Here is a 17,081-nt window from a genome sequence, read left to right as displayed (position 1 = left end):
TGCATATGTGTGCTTTTGCAGAAGGGGGCTGGTATGTGCATAGGTATGTCTGAATGTATTTTTAAATGTATGTGTGCAGTGTGTGTGTGTGTGTGTGTGTGTGTGTGTGTGTGTGTGTGTTTGTGTGCGTGCGTGTGCGTGTGTCCGTCTGTCTCTCTAACCTCTCAGTTGTGATTAAAACGTCGTCAGTTATGCACCGCATCATACATTTTTGTAATACACGTTGTGGACTCGGTGAGCGATCGCCGTGGCGAGCGGTCACGCTTTTTCTGCTCTCTCAATCAGTATCAGTATCAGTAGCTCAAGGAGGCGTCACTGCGTTCGGTGAAATCCATATACGCTACACCACATCTGCCAAGCAGATGCCTGACCAGCAGCGTAACCCAACGCGCTTAGTCAGGCCTTGAGAGTGCCGAGTGCGACTGAGATAAGTTCGCTGGACTTAGCCTTCAGTAGCCTTCAGTTCCCTGTGTTTACACTTCTGTGCTGTTACGTTTGTTTGATTCGGGTATCCTGCTTATTCCTGCTCGTTCATCTTACATCAGTGTTCCTGCTTAGCCATTTTCTTTTTTGTACTCTTTATCTTTTTTTTGTTTTTCTAAAACGGCTTTCTTTTGCGGGATTTGTCGTTTTCTGTGTTGTGGTTGTCTCTCTTTTTTCTCATTTTTTTCTGATCTCTCGCTGACTTCTTGCTTCTCTGCCATGGCTACAGGAGTGAACCCAGTATTTCTCAAGTCCAAAGACGTTCCGAACGTGACCAGCGATCGTCCTGTTTCTGTGCTGGAGATGTGTCTTGCTGCAGAAAGAACGACAGGGCAGGACTCAGTTATTGGCGCCCAGCTGATGAATGGACTTTGGCGTTACACCCAGCGTCCAGGGAGGCCAGGTCGACTATTCCGGTGCAAGGGATGCGGGTAAGAGGTGAGGAAAAACTGTCGACAAAGGTCTGGATAGACAATGTTCCCATATCTGTGGCAGACTCTGAAATAGAGCATGTGCTAAGTAAAGCAGGGTGTGAGCTTCGTTTCTCTGTAAAAATGGAGAGGGCTAGGGACTCGGATAATAAGTTAGCAAGATTTCTGACTGGGAGGAGGTTTATTTTCATAACTGTCCCTTCTGTTCCACTGGAAAAGACAATGAAAATTAACATTTTCAACGCAAAAATTTACCACAAAGAACAACAAGAGAGGCAATGCCTTCAAGACTCACTTGTGATACACTTTTTAAAACAAATCTAATCGTTAAAATGTTTTCTGTATTTGTTATTTTAAAGTTTCGGGTTAAAAAAAGAAAAGAAAAAAAGAATAGCCCTGAGGGCAGATTCGAACCCCGCCTGCTCGGGTGAGAAGAAACTGTCTTATTCAATACACTATCATGGCTCCTTAACTGACGTTCAAAAATTTAACATTTAAACATGCTTTTTTAAGGGCGATAAATCGATCGCGGTATTCGCAGTGAGAACGCTGTTTAAATCATATTATTCTGGTGTATCTTGGGCATTCAAAAATCTTTAAGGGCAATTAAAATTTCTTTTTAAGTCCGCGGTAAAGGAGACGTGGCTATCGCCGCAATCACACTGCAACATTTAGCCGTTTTCACTGGATCTAGATAGATGTACAAGTTTAGTTACACCCGCCGGGAATGTACCACACGGTCGATTCAATTTCTCTTTTATGTTCATTCTAGTTTTATAGTTTTAAAGTTGATATGAAAATTGAGTATTTTGTTAAACTAATAACATGTAGAGCCAAGTACAAGTACTTCTAAACGTCGTATGAAGTGAAAAGGACTTCATTTTGGAAAGTCAAGACTGGAAATGTTTTACGTTTCATCAAGGGTATTAACTCTCATGGTTTATTATTTTAAACTGTGAATTCCAACTGATTTTGTGGATATTTCTATGGCAGTTTGGGGCATAATCCATTCTCTGAATAAATATTCAACGGTCTCCTTCTCCAACTTTCCATCACATGTTATCGTGTATTGTCGATTGAATATAGGATTGAACGGGCAGGTCAACAACTTGAAACAAAATGGCGTCCTTTACGTTCGCGAGGAATATGAGCACGTGCTTTGAATATGTATAAATATGTGTAGGCAATTGATTTTTGCCCATGACCTTCAGGGCTCAGCCAATAGATCTATAAAGTCCACTCGTAGTATTCATTTTAGTATTTTCTGAAAAAGACCACTTGGGCGAATGAACATAGTGAAAGCCCTGTACAGTGAGAGTAAAACACACAAGTTTTTTATTTATTGAGTATAATTTCAAAATGTGATGATTAAGATTAGAAAGATTTTAAAGCAAATTAACCCCCCCTAGCATTAATTACAGATTAATTTCCATTTTTCACTATCTGCAGCAAAGACATGCACCAGAAATATAACTTTCATCCTGTTTGAACAAAAAATGATTAAAAAAAAAAAGACTGCTCTTGATGCTGTGTCAGAATATCAGATCAAAGCGCCAAGTTTAGAGAATAAAAAAAAAAAAAAAAAAAAAATATATATATATATAACAGTAAATTCATTTTGCATATAATTTGGCTCTGTGTGTGTGTGTGTGTGAGTGTGTGTGTGCCCATCACAGAGGTCCTCCAATATTGTTTTAAACAAGATAACTGGAATGAACTGAATTTTTCCTATTTTAAAACATAGACTCACTTTGTTTACACAAGTGAGTCAAAAATGACAATCATTGTTTCCTGTGACTCTCTACCTTCGGTAATGCGGACTGCAACACACCTCTCGCTCACTCTCACTCACACTTACATACACACACGACGCACACATGTACACACAAACATGCACACACATATACATGTAAAACACACACACAAATATGTTAACCATTCACACAAACACACATACACGAACACACACACACACACACACACACACACATGTACACACATACACACACACATATTCACACATACAAATGCACAGATAGAGAGCAGCTATGGGTCTAATCTGACAGGAGCACAAGCCATTACACACATTAGAATAGAATATTTCTTTATTACCAAGTGTACCGGGGTCACAAATAATATTGGGGGGTATAGTACAGAAAAAGGTACGAACATAAATCAAAAATCATACACAGACACATATACAGTAGAAATTAGGATACATACATGTGCATATGTATAAAAAATACAAAACCTTGTGCATACTCACCCTTTTATGCACACACACACACACACACACACACACCCGTTTGAACAGAAGCCGCATATTACATGTGGATGGGGCTAATGACTAGATCTTCAGGTAGACTGGTTGTTGATTGCACAAATCTATCCAATCATACTGGATTTGTTCGAGAGACAGGGCATTGACTGCGTTGGGGGAAAAGCTATTTGCGAAGCAATTGGTTTTCGTCCTTACACTTCTATACCGTCGACCAGAGGGGGGAGCATCTCGAAAATCCCAAAAGCTGGATGTGATTCGTGCTGGCTGATTGATTTTCCTTTTTACACACATGTACACCTATATATACGTATGTACACACAAATACACATACACACATGTCTATGCATATATATATATATATATCAGCTACAAACAAAAAGCCAAAAAAAAAGAAAAGAAAAAAAAGAAAGCTAAGTTTCATTTTTCTTCCATTTCGGTTTTGCACACTGTTCTACTTTTTCTTTCTTTTTTTTCTTTTTTTTTTTTCTTTTTTTTTTTTGTCGTGTTTTATTTTTTGGACTCTTATTTCAATGGCTTTTTTTTCGGTTGGTTTCATTTCATCCTACATTCCTGCTCTTCACATTTTGATTGCACCCAGTGGCTCGAACTCACAACCTTCTGGTTGAGAGAACGGTGATAAACCAACTGAGCCATGCAGGCAACAGATAAATCGCACAAAAAATAATGTATATCAAGATGAACATCTGACTCAACATGAAAGAGTCAGATAGGCTGACAGAGAGTAACGCAGAAAATAAAAGAGAAAGTGAAAAGTGGAGAGAAAGGAAGAGGGAGAGAGAGCTTAAGGGAGGAAACTCTGTGGTAAGAGCAGAGGTACTTTTATTTCGATTGTCTCCCTTACATGAACAGGAGATGGGCCTTCAGTTCACTGATTCTCTCACCACCCCCACCACCCCTTCCCCTCCAACTCTGCTCTCTCTCCCCACTCTTCCCTATTTCCCATGAAAAATATACAACATGAATAGTAATACATGCGTGCATCATACATACTCTCTCTCTCTCTCTCTCTCTCTCTCTCTCTCTCTCTCACACACACACACACACACACACACACACACACACACACACACACACACACACACACACACACACATACACACACACACACACACACACACTTGAAGACTTGAAGCCGTGTCAAGTAACAGCGATTCACCGACATCTTGACCTGTAAGCTCTGTCTGATCTCAGAGAGGTGACAGTCCTTCACTGACATCCTGGCCTGTAAGCTATGTCTGACCTCAGTGAGGTGACAGCCCTTCACTGACACCATGACCCGAAAGCTCTGTTGTATCCCAGTGAGGTGACAGCCTTCACCGACATACTGATCTGTAAGCTTTGTCTGACCTCAGTGAGGTGACAGCCCTTCACTGACAACATGACCTGTAAGCTCTGTCTAACATCAGTGAAGTAACAGCCCTTCACTGACAGTTTCAGTTTCAGTAGCTCAAGGAGGCGTCACTGCGTTCTGACAAATCCATATACGCTATACCACATCTGCCAAGCAGATGCCTGACCAGCAGCGTAACCCAACGTGCTTAGTCAGGCCTTGAGAAAACACCATGACCTGTAAGCTCTGTCTGACCTCAGTGAGGTGACATCCCTTCACTGACATCCTGACCTGAAAGCTCTGTCTGACCACAGTGAGAGGACAGCCCTTCACTGACATCCTGACCTGAAAGCTCTGTCTTATCTCCGTGAGATGACAGCCCTTCACTGAGGAGTACACTCATCAGTAGCAGTGAAGGGGTCAATCCCATTTCTCTGTTCATGTAGACACAATATCAAAACCTTAAAGACCCTGCATTCCATGCCAGTGTTCAATGAATGACGGAAACATCAACATAACCACATGTACCCAGCTAAAGCTAGAATATGGTTGCCTAAATAGCGGGGTACACAAAAAAGCATGTCTGTGAAAATGGGTGAATGCAGAAATTGTATCCTGCAATATGATTTTTGAATATGTAAACATAGCACCACTCCCAACCACAAAAAAGAGGAAAAAATAACAATCATTGTTTCCTATGACTCTCTACCTTCGGTAATGCGGACTGCAACACACCTCTCGCTCACTCTCACGTACAAACACACACGACGCACGCATGTACACACAAATGCACGCGCACACGCACACGCACACGCACACGCAGAGAGAGGAAGTCTTCAATGGAAGTACGCGAATCACGATTTCCATGCGTGCAAGGTCAATGCTTTGAGAGAGACAGAGACACACAGAGAAACACACACAGAGACAGAGAGAGAGAGAGGGTGGGTGGAATCATCACGCTATTTACCTCCTTTTTTTTTTTTTTTTTTTTTTTTTTGCTGCCCCATCATCTGCGCTGTTCCAGCGGCATTACTCCCACGCCGCTCATTCAGATTCCCCCATACACGGCCACACCCGGGTTCGTCCGTCGCAGTTCCAGCGTCGGCAGTCCACAGGGAACCATCGATGTTAGGTCGCCTGGAGGCCACACACCAGAGGAGACCCTGCACTGCTGCTGAGTCACTTCGGTGGTGTTCAGTGGTGCCTGTTCTGTTTTAACGTACTTAGGACACCACCTACTAAGACCCCTACTAACGACAATAATGGCTTAGTCGCGGAGCCAGAATGAGTGAGCGTCTCTCCCAGAGTGGAGACCGCCACCACGTCCCTCAAACAACAGCCCCCCATGAATCTGCCGACACTGACGACATTGACAGGACTCACCCCAAGCACGGAAGTGGAGGGGTATCGAAACTGAGGTCACCATGAGAGCAGGGCATGAAAGGCCACAGACTTTGAGACTATTTTGTTTTATATTGATGACGATGAAGGAGGAGGAGGATGACGATGATGATGACGATGTTGCTATGGAGGTCCATTTTGGTTTGGGACTGCGTGACAAGGCTGTACTCTACGCTTCCTGTCATAATGATATCCCGGCGTTAACCAGGCTCGAGAGATACAGCCACTTGCAGTGTTGGTCAGGTAATTAGAGCAACACACCCAAAGACGCATCCTTGAAGTGGATGACACTCGACTGTGTGGTCCCAGTCTCCCCATTTAAGCCCACAGCACACTCAACTCTGGGTAGGAGCCGGCCACGGGCCGAAAAACCCACCTCCGCTGGGATTCAAACCCGCGTCCTCCCAGCCGTCAGTCCGCGACGCTAACCACTTCGCCACGGCGGCTGGTGCTATTTACCTTCTTTGTATATATGTCAGCATGTACATTAATTTTGAGAGAGACCTTCATTAGATTCTCTGCTCGTGCCTTCCGATTTCAATGTATTCTGAGAGAGAGAGAGAGAGAGAGAGAGAGAGAGAGAGAGAGAGAGAGAGAGAGAGGCAAATATAAAAACAACACAAGAGCAATGACAAAAGCAAACACTTAATCAACACTCCCGGTGAGAGTTGATAGAGAAAGAGAGAGAGAGATGGGGGTAGGGGGGAGGGCTAGGGGTGGGGGGGGGGGGGCAAGGGATTGATCCAGACAGCACGGAGACAGCCCGGTGTAGCAACCTGTTCATACCCCTCCGTTGGATTTTACTCCTGGCTGGCCCAGATTAAATCCGATTTCTGTGCATAGACTAACCTGGAATGACAAATGACGAATGGAGATAAACTTCATATGGTCACAACTGATCCCCTTCCCAAATGGAATTTCCCCCCACCCCCACCCCCCACCACCCAACCCCTGAGTAATAGATACAGGGGTCGTTCTAGGCTCGCTTGAACTGACGCCTCGTGTAAATCTGGCCAGGTGAGAATCGATACAGGCTATCGAAATAGAACTCCTTCACATATGCTTCCGTTTGTCCAGAACGATCCCCTTACCTTTTACCATCTTGACTAGCCACAAATGCCCCTGGAAGTCGTCCAGAACTCGCCCAGAATGACCACAGGGTAAAACCCAACAGGGGGTGGGGGATAGTTTGATGATGTTACACCGGTACCAAAGTCTGTTTGTCAGATAACTGTGTCAGTCAGTATCACTTTCAGTCGAGTTGTGTTAGGCAGGCCTATTACTGTACACAAAAAAGAAACCAACAAAACAGTCTGCTCTCCACTTGAAACATTGACCCTAGAAAACATGTGAACTTCTCATGATCTTCATTGACAACAGGGAACAGCAGGCACCCGCAAATTGTTATTTGTGTTAAGAGGGTAGTGATTATGATGATAATAATAATAATAATAATAATAATAATAATAATATACGATGATGATGGTGACGAAAATGATGATGATGACGATGAGGATGAAGCTGCACTACTAACTACTACTGCTACTACTACTTCTACGACAACTACAACTACTCCTGCTGCTGCAGCTGCTACTTCTACCACTTCTACTGCTCCTGCTACTGCTGTAAGTACTACTGCTACCACTATTACTACTACTACTTCTCCTATTACTGCTACTGCTTCAAATGCAGATGGACGCTCATACCTCCAAGACAGGGAGCTTATAGTGATTACAATAAAAGTTGTACATACATGAATATACATGCATTCAATGCATACACAAACAAGCGTGTGCACACGCAAACAAAGAAGCAAACACACAGCCAGCAGAAGTTCAAGAAGCACGTTAGTCAGTAAGATAGTGGGCTGAACGGAAGACGTATTTTGAGAAACACTTCAAACTGAACTGGAGAATCCACGTGAAAGACAGAGGTGGAAAGTATATTTCATACTACCAGACCGAGATAGGAGAAAGAACGCTGACATATGATTTTTTTCATGATTTTTTTCTGCGAGAAATTTTGATGATTTTTTTTTCTGCAAGGAATCGTTTGCACTGTGGAATATCAGCAGCCGAGCATAAGGATCTAGAAGCAGTGTAGATCGAAAGTAAGTAACAAAGGTATGTGGCTGCAGTATGGTTTATGACGTTAAAACACGTTAGCTGTCATGGGAGAGATGCACAGCCAATCAAGTTTCCCAAGAAGAGACCAGTGTGGGTGTCCTAAATATTTGCCTTGCAGTAGAACTCTGGCTCTTTCTGGAGAAAATGTAAAACTGTGTCCTTCAGCATACTGCGGAACTGTCTCTCCCATCCTCTACCACTGTATTCCTCATTGGTGCTCTTCTACACGTCTGACCTGTCCCGTGGCAGGCTGCCCCCAACTCCCAAAGTAGCGGGGCGACCATCCCCGACCTGGCGGCGGATAAGGGGATAGCCCTCAGATATTGTATTGTATTGTGTTATTGTATTGTATTCCTCTTTTTTGTCACAACATATTTCTCTGTGTGTAATTCGGGCTGCTCTCCACAGGAAGAGCGCGTCGCTGCACTGAGAGCGCTACGCATTATTTTGTTTTTCTCTTTTCCTGCCTGTACTTTTTTTATTTGTTTTACTATCGAAGTGGATTTTTCTACAGAATTTTGCCAGGAACAACCCTGTTGTTGCCATAGTTGTTTTGTTTTTTTTACGTGCGCTAAGTACATGCTGCACACGGGACCGCGGTTTATCGTCTCATCCGAATGTTTAGCGTCAAGACCACCACTCAAGGTCTAGTAGAGGGGAAGAAAATTCTGGCGATTGTGGCGGGATTCGAACCAGTGCGCTCAGATCCTCTCGCTTCCTAGGCGGACGCGAGAACCCCCACACCCCACCACCCCCACCCACCACCTGTGCTCACAGTGCAGGTCTTCGGGCCATGAGCTAAGGGCGAGGCAGGTAACCCCGACAGAAACCCCGAGTGCTGAAGACGGGGGTGGAGGGCCGCACGGCGCACTGGAACAAACCACAACACCACGCTCCATCGTCTGTGACAATGTCAGACAACCACGATATGGAGGGATCTAGACTGTTATACCTGTCTGGAATGATGAGGGGTGGGAGGTATGGGGGCGCTACCATGCTAGACTGAAGTCTGTGAACACACACACAGACACACACAGACACAGACACACACACACACACACACACACACACACACACACACACACACACACATGAAAATAACACGGTATGTGTGAGCATGCTTTGATTGTGTAGCCTTTTAAAGAAAGTGTTCATGCGCCTATGTGGATAAAAATACATATACTAAGCGAAAGACGTACCATATGGGGCATGAATAGATAGGATGTGTACGGACGTTGGTGAAGTTGTAGAGGCAGCTTGGTAATGCGGAAGGAGATGGAGGAAAACCTGTATATCGTGGCCATTCTGCTGCTTTCTTCAAGTGAGATTGTTTTATTCGTTTACATCTGTTTCTCTGAAAATGTTATTGACTGCTTCGATGTGCTGGAAATCGATAACCATTAACATCGAACCTTTCATTATTGTGTTGTTGTGTTGTGTTGTGTTGTGCTGTGCTGTGCTGTGCATTGACTTTCATCATCGCACGTGTGTGTGTGTGTGTGTGTGTGTGTGTGCAGTTATGTGCGCGTGTCAAGAAAACTGCACGGAAGTCAACTGCGATTTCGAGACTGGCACTGCCTGTCTCAGCAGTGACGACAGTGGATATCACAATACATGGATGCAAGGCAAGAGGAGTTATTTCATCAAATCCAATTCAGGTAAGACATAATTATCTCTAAACGATCAGAGAATGTTTTTAACTATAAGAGACGCATTCAGGGTTATTTCAATCACTAAGTACGAAAAAGACCTGCTGAAGATATTACAACCACAGTTTACGTTCGTTCATATTGTGGAGCCATTTTAGAAGGGCCATGGTCCCCATAAATTTTGATTTTAGTATCATCACTCAGTTCACTTCCACCTGCTAGTAAACGCCAACCTTCCACTTTGGAAAAAAAAAAGAAAATTATCTTGAACAAATGATTATGATTCTACTTCTACTGCGTTCCCCAGTTCATGCTGTCAGATGGTCCATCCGGTCTTCAGCGCAAAGTCCACCGTCCTCTGCAGTGCAGTAGGTGGTCCCCAGAGCTTCTCGTGGAGTTCCACTGCACAGGGCCAGGTTTTCCTCCTAGTGCACCAAAGGTTGGGCAGAACTGAAGCAAATGCTCTGGTGTCTTCGAACCCATGCCGCATGGGTATTCATCAGCTGGGGACAGTCTCAGTCTGTAGAGGTGGGAAAGGAGCCTACAATGTCCAGTTCTCAGTAGGAAGAGGACTACTTGCTGTGCTCTGTTTAAAGTCCAGAGAGCATCCTCCTCCAATCCAGCTTGGTGTTTGTTTCTCCATTGCTCTCTGAACTGGCTCATCAGGATTGCTCGTGCTTCTCTATAGGAGATAGGATGGACAGTCTGTTCCATTTTGCTGCCCACCTTTGAGAGCCTGTCAGCCTCCTTGTTTCCGCTGACTCCACAGTGCGATGGGATCCATTTGAGAGTCAGCACTGTCCTCTGGCTCAAAGTCTTCAGTGTCTGCCTGATGTCTCGTAGGATCTGGCTTTCTTCTCCTGCAGCTCCCTTACTTTGCAGCACTGATTTGCAGTCCGTCACGATGACTGTGTGTGTAGGCAGCTCTTAGAGTCTGTGCTGCATGAAGCAGTGCACAAGACTCCGCTGAGTAGTTTGTGAACAGCTGACCTATAGGGATGGACTTTGTGACACGGCTGCTATCTGCGAATCTGTGAATGATGATTCAGTTTGCTAGATATGACTGTGTTGCTTTACAAAGCAGTGCAAATTCACACACACACACAGAGAGAGAGAGAGAGAGAGAGAGAGAGAGAGAGAGAGAACGTATGTTTGAGATGTCGGTGTGTCACTGGAATACCAATTTACACCATTACGCAGTGTCTCGTTTCAGTAACTGGCGCTTTGTATTACTCCCTTCTCTGTGTCTCTGTCTATCTCTGTCTCTGTCTGTCTGTCTGTCTGTCTGTCAGTCTGTCTGTCTCTCTCTCTCTCTCTGTCTCCCCCTCTCTCTCTCTCTCTCTCTCTCTCTCTCTCAAAGATACACAAAGAAAAGACTGAAGTCATGCCAGTTGGAACTGGTCACAAACTCAAAATGGTCTCAAACTATACTTCATTTTCTCTTAATAGCACCCGAATGGAGTTTTTTCAAACTGTCTGCAATCTAGGCGTGCATACTGACCGTTCTGTCACCATGGAAACCCACATAAATAAACTGTGCAAATCCATTTATTTGGAACTGCGCCGCATTGGTTATATTCGTCCTTTTCTAAGAATAATAATAATAATGGTATTTATATAGCGCTGAACTTGTGCAGAGACAAATCAAAGCGCTTTCGCACCAGTCATTCACATGCATTTATAACTCTAAAACCGTAGAAACTAAAGACAAGGAAGGGCAGGCAAGGGAGGCTATTTTGGGAAGAGGTGGCTTTTCTGTCTGCAGAGGCTGCAAAGAAACTCATGTCTGCCTTTGTGTTGTCCGGAATGGACTCACTGTTTGCTGGTCTCCCTGACTGCTTGCTTGAGAGGCTTCAGAAAGCCCAGAATCATGCGGCACGCATCGTTCTCCGCAAGCGTAAATTTGACCATGCCAAACCACTTCTCAGGCAACTTCACTGGCTACCAGTGCGTGCACGTGTGGAGTATAAATTAGCAAAGCGCTGTCACCGTTCCCTTCATGGTCGGTCCCCTGCATACATTTCTGATCTCTTGACCCTGTATGTGCCATCCAGATCATTGCGGTCTTCGAATGCCGGTCACCTCGCCATTCCCCGATTCCATCTAGAGAAGTATGGCAGACGTTCTTTTTCATTTGTTGGTCCTTCAACTTATAACGCACTCTCCCAGACACTTAGAAAGGCTAAGACATTGTCAGCCTTTAAGGCTGGGTTTAAGACCCACCTTTACAAACTCCATCTGACTGAATAAGTTAACACCAGGTGTAACCTACGCCATAGGTTTTAAGTGCTGAAACCTTTTAATGTTTTATGTATGTATATATATATATATATATATATATATATATATATAAATATGTGTGTGTGTGTGTGTGTGTGTGTGTGTGTGTGTGTGTGTGTGTGTGTGCAGACTTTTTTGTTGATAAGTGTAGATATATATACTTGTGTGTGGGTGAGGAGAGTTTTGTGGATAAATGTGCAAATATTCTTGCTTTCTTAAGAAATTGTAATGGCACTAAGAGCTCTCCAAGCGGATAAGCGTCTTAAAATGCACTTGATTATTATTATTATTATTAAAGATGAGCGGGCATGTGCGTTTATGTGTGTGTGTGTGCGTGTGTGTGTGTGTGAGAGAGAGAGAGAGAGAGAGAGAGAGAGAGAGAGAGAGAGGGTGGATGTGCAGGTAGCAAAAAAGGATTGATGAATGAATGACAGAGACAGAGACAGAGAGGAAACTCTAACACATACACACATCCATTACACATTTGAATAATTTCCTGTCGATACCGTCAGTAGGAGGTACTTTCCATGCATGTTGTAAATGCTCCGCCAGTGTACTACTTATTATGAAACTGTAAGCGAATTAGCTCCCGTAAAGGGTAAATAACCAGTAAACTTGTAAGCTTGATGGTGACAATTATACAAAGAGAGGGTGGGCACTGACAATGTAGCTTTCAGTGCTTGTTGTAGTCAGGTCTGTCACCAGTGCGTCTCAAAACGTTCTGCTGGAGTGAGACAGTACAAGAAAGGGGAGCAACATCATCAGCAAATTACTTGATGAAAATCCGTATAGCGTCGGGTCGGGTGACAAGCTTAAATCGTGTCATAATCAACACAGTGTTTCACATCAGCTCTTCAGTAAAAAATCGAAAAGACTAGCAGCAGGCCTCCTTCGATCATGGCTGACCATGGACAGAGTGTATCCGACCTAATGTCTAATTGGGCTGTCTGCTTGGACCAAGCAGCGTCGCATGTGACTGTAGAGACCGATGCGAGAGACACAGTCTCTGTCACAGCAGTCGCATGTGTAAGCTGATGCTGGTCTGTCCCTTTTCTGCGAGCTCGCTTTTCTGCTGCAGCAGCTGACAGTTTGTCCTCACCAATCAGTAGCTGATTCTTGAGAGTGCTTTTCCATCCATTGCGGTCATCTGCAAGGTCCTCCCAGGACTCAGTGTTGATCTCAAGCGCCTTCATGTCACGTTTGCAAACGTCTTTGTATCTCAGCTGTGGGCGGCCGATGTTTCTCTGCCCCGTGGCGAGCTCTCCATAAAGGATGTCTTTTGGGATGCGACCATCTTCCATGCGGCGAACGTGGCCCAGCCAGCGCAGCCGACGCTGTCTCAGCATAGTATACATGGTCGGGAGGCCAGCGCGAGTCAGGACTTCGGTGTTTGTCACCTTGTCTTGCCAGGAGATGCCGAGTATGCCCCGTAGGCTTCTCAGGTGGAAGGTATTGAGCCTTTTCTCCTGACGAGCATGTGTGGTCCACGCCTCACTGCCATACAGCAAGGTGCTGAGGACGAAGGCGTTGTATACAGCCATCTTTGTCTTCGTGGTCAGCTTGGGATTTGTCCACACTCTTTGTGTGAGGCGGGCTAGCGTTGTGGCTGCCTTCCCCATCCTCTTGTCGATCTCGGTGTCAAGGGAGAGGTTGTCGGTGATGGTGGACCCAAGGTAAGTGAATTGACGGATGGCTTCAAGCTCGTAGTCATCAATGGTGATGGCTGGTGGAGATGGCGTGTCTTGGCGTAGGACATTTGTCTTCTTGAGACTGATGGTCAGACCGAAATCTTTGCAGGCCTGGGGGAAGCGGTCCATAAGTGATCGCAAGTCCCACTGGTTGAGGGTCACAACTGCGGCATCGTCGGCAAAGAGCTTGTCTCTGATGAGGGCTTCGCGGACTTTTGTCCTTGCTCTGAGGCGGGCGAGATTGAAGAACCTGCCATCTGATCTGGTCCGCCGGTAGATCCTTTCTTGCGCTGTGCTGAACGCATGCCTCAGGAGAAGAACAAAGAAGATTCCAAATATAGGGTGGGGGCGAGGACACAGCCTTGCTTGACACCGCTGCGTACGTCGAAGGGCTTGGAGAGGTTACCATTAAACTGCACCGTCCCTTTCATGTTGGAGTGGAAGGACTCAATCAAGCTGTACAGTTTAAGGGGCGGGGGAGGGGGAGCCAATCTTTCGAAGAGCCCTGAAAAGGCCATCTCTGCTGACTAGGTCAAAGGCCTTGGTGAGGTCAATGAATGCGACATACAGGGGCATCCTCTGCTCTCTGCACTTCTCCTGGATTTGGCGAAGGCAGAAGATCATGTCTACCGTGGATCTCTCTGCTCGGAAACCGCACTGTGATTCCGGGTAAACGCGTTCGGCCAGTTTCTGCAGGCGAATTAGGAGGACCCGAGCGTAGACTTTGCCTACAATGGCTCTGAGTCAAGTTCTTCCATGATCAGCATGCACGTAATGGCATCGAGGGCTGAGTCGGACACCATGTTTTCTGAGGTGTAGAGGTCGGAGTAGTGTTCCGCCAATCTCTCCATCTGCTGGCTAGGATCGTTGATTACTTACCTCGTGGAGGATTTGAGGGGGCAGTCTTGCTCTGTGTTGGTCCCAGTGCCTTCTTGATGCCATCATACATCCCTCGGATGTTGCCTCTTTCAGCAGCATTCTGTATCTCTTCGCTGAGCTCTGTCCAGTACTCATTTGCACATCGCCTGGCGTTAAGCTGAACCTTACTCCTGGCGGACCTGAGGATTTGCAGGTTCTTCTCACTGGGTGACCGTTTGTACTCGGTGAGTGCAGTGCGCTTGGCCTCAATACTGGGAGTCATCTCTGATGATTTGGCCTCAAACCAGTCGTGGGACGTCGCGGTTTTCTTCCCAAAGGTGGCCATAGCAATGCGGTACATGGTGTCTCGTAGCGTTTCCCATCTTTCTGTGGCAGATTCTCTGGTCTGCAATGCATCGAATTCTCTCTCAAAGGCCTCTGCGAACTGTTCTACAGGGTCTGGCTGAGACATCTTGCTGACGTCAATGCAAGAGTTCCCTTGTTTCTATGAGCAGTGGAACTTCTTTGGTTGCAGTCTGATCTTGCAGCATACCAGAGAGTGGTCCGTGTCGCAGTCTGCGCTGTGGTAAGAGCGAGTGTGGAGAAGGTTTTTGATGGCAGTTCGTCTTACTAGGATCAGATCCAGTTGGTGCCAATGTTTTGAGCGCGGGTGCCTCCAGGAGACTTTGTGTTGGGGCTTCGTCTTGAAGAAGGAGTTGGCGATGCACAGTTCATGGCAGGTACAAAACTCAAGCAGTCGCTGTCCGTTCTCATTCATTTTCCCCACTCCAAAGAAACCGAGACAGGAGGGCCACGAATCGTTGTCTGCACCCACTCTGGCATTGAAGTCGCCCAGGAGAACACGTTGTTCTGTCCTGGGGATGTTCCTTATGGTTGATGCGAGATTTTCGTAGAACTCATCCTTGGCGTCTGGAGAGGCAGACAGTGTTGGAGCATATGCGCTGACGAGAGTGACATAGCCTTCGGAGGTGTTGAGGCGGAGAATCAATAGTCGTTCTGAACCGCCGCTGCTTGGTTCGATCATGTTCAACAGGCTGTTCCTGACTGCAAAGCCTACTCCGTACTCTCCTGGGACATCAGAGCTCTTTCCTTGCCAGAGGAGGGTGTAGTCCCTCTCCTTTAGTGTTCCTGAGTCAGCCAGCCGTGTTTCCTGCAGAGTAGCAATGTCCACATTTAGTTTCTTCACCTCGCTGTTTAAGGCTTGGGCGGGCGGTAGCTGTCCAGTGGGACGCGACGGTCCCTCCCACCGTCAAAAGCAACCCCTGGAGCCGGCTCTACGCCAACTAAGCGCTAACTTATAACCGGTAACTGTTGCTTCACGTGTTGTTCCGACGCCAGTGCTAGTAGCGAAGCTAGAGTGTCCTCTCCAGGTTGTAGGTGCAAGGTGTTTGTGGATGGATGGACGGATATAAGCCTGGGCAATGCAATATGGAAGACAGGCTGTTGCCCATGCAGCTTGTCCCCCCTCTCCACCTCGCTGACAGATCCAAAGGAACAGCAAAGCTGTTACGTTTTGGTGCCAACGTGGCCGCAGGAGCTGCCAGAAAGTGACAAAGTTTGCCATCCAACCGCCTTAAGGGCCCCGCACCGGATTTTCTGTCAGGATTTACTCCCTTAGCTAGGTGGCGGCAGGTAGCTCTCCAGAGCTGGCGCCCTTTGATGGGTCATTTATTTCCACCAGGGTGTCTAGCCACCCTCCTCACCATCCTCCTGAGAGGACTGGTGGGGGTGCTGGTTTAGTCGCCAGCAATTCGACCCTGTGACAGGTAGTACTGGGATCCAGGTTACCAGTAGCAGATATATCTATCTGACCTGGCTACAATTCTATACGGGGGCATATGCATGCTTTGGTGTTATCAATGGTTTGCTCAGAGAGAGAGAGTGAGAGAGACAGAGACAGACAGACAGACAGATCCTCAAACTGACAGCATTTTTTGTCTGAAAGGGAAATACGCATATGCCTACAAAGGGTATGGATCAAACTCACAAGAGGCAGATATGACAACATGTGAGTTCGACGTACACGTTCCCCTCTGCGTCTCCTTTGACTACATCGTCAGACACCACGACAACCACCTACAGGTATTCAGGCAGTGCAGTGAAGAGGAGGGACAAGATTTCCCCAACAAGCCATCAGACCATCTTGGCCAGTGGCACAAAGCGAACTTCACACTTGGTCCATGTCACCCTGATACTTCAGATGGAAGGGTAAAATCTCTCTCTCTGTCTGTCTGTCTGTCTGTCTGTCTGTCTGTCTGTCTCTCTCTCTCTCTCTCTCTCTCTCTCTCTCTCCCTCTCTCTCTCTCTGCATCTGTCTGTCTGGTCTGTCTGTCTCTCTCTCTCTGTCTCTCTCTCTGTCTCTCTCTGTCTCTCTGTCTCTGTCTCTCTCTCTCTCTCTCTCTCTCTCTCTCTCTCTCTCTCTCTCTCTCTCTCTCTCTCTCTCATTTAGCTGTTTTCGGAGTATCCACTTGAAAATATTTAAATGCAGTAAACACGTTAAATGGTGTCGTTA

General features: G+C 46.0%; 1 protein-coding gene across 8 annotated transcripts in view; it reads left to right on the top strand.

Annotated features, from left to right (window-relative positions):
* The window catches only part of LOC143282128 (uncharacterized), a 53,978-nt gene that overhangs the window by 21,245 nt on the left and 15,652 nt on the right, over positions 1-17,081 (top strand). The window contains exon 1 of one of the 8 annotated variants that reach the window (XM_076587653.1): positions 735-921. The exons of 5 other annotated variants lie outside the window; for them this stretch is intronic. In XM_076587653.1, coding sequence (XP_076443768.1) covers positions 909-921 — 13 coding nt within the window. In that variant the 5' untranslated portion in view covers positions 735-908. Of the gene's footprint in view, positions 1-734; positions 922-16,472; positions 16,778-17,081 lie in introns of those variants that run through there. 2 more of the 8 variants (XM_076587651.1, XM_076587648.1) reach the window with 2 other exon arrangements.

The sequence above is a fragment of the Babylonia areolata genome, chromosome 5 (assembly GCF_041734735.1).
Source record: "Babylonia areolata isolate BAREFJ2019XMU chromosome 5, ASM4173473v1, whole genome shotgun sequence".
In the NCBI taxonomy this organism is placed as follows: Eukaryota; Metazoa; Mollusca; class Gastropoda; order Neogastropoda; family Buccinidae; genus Babylonia; species Babylonia areolata.
This window is presented reverse-complemented; position numbering and strand designations above follow the sequence as displayed.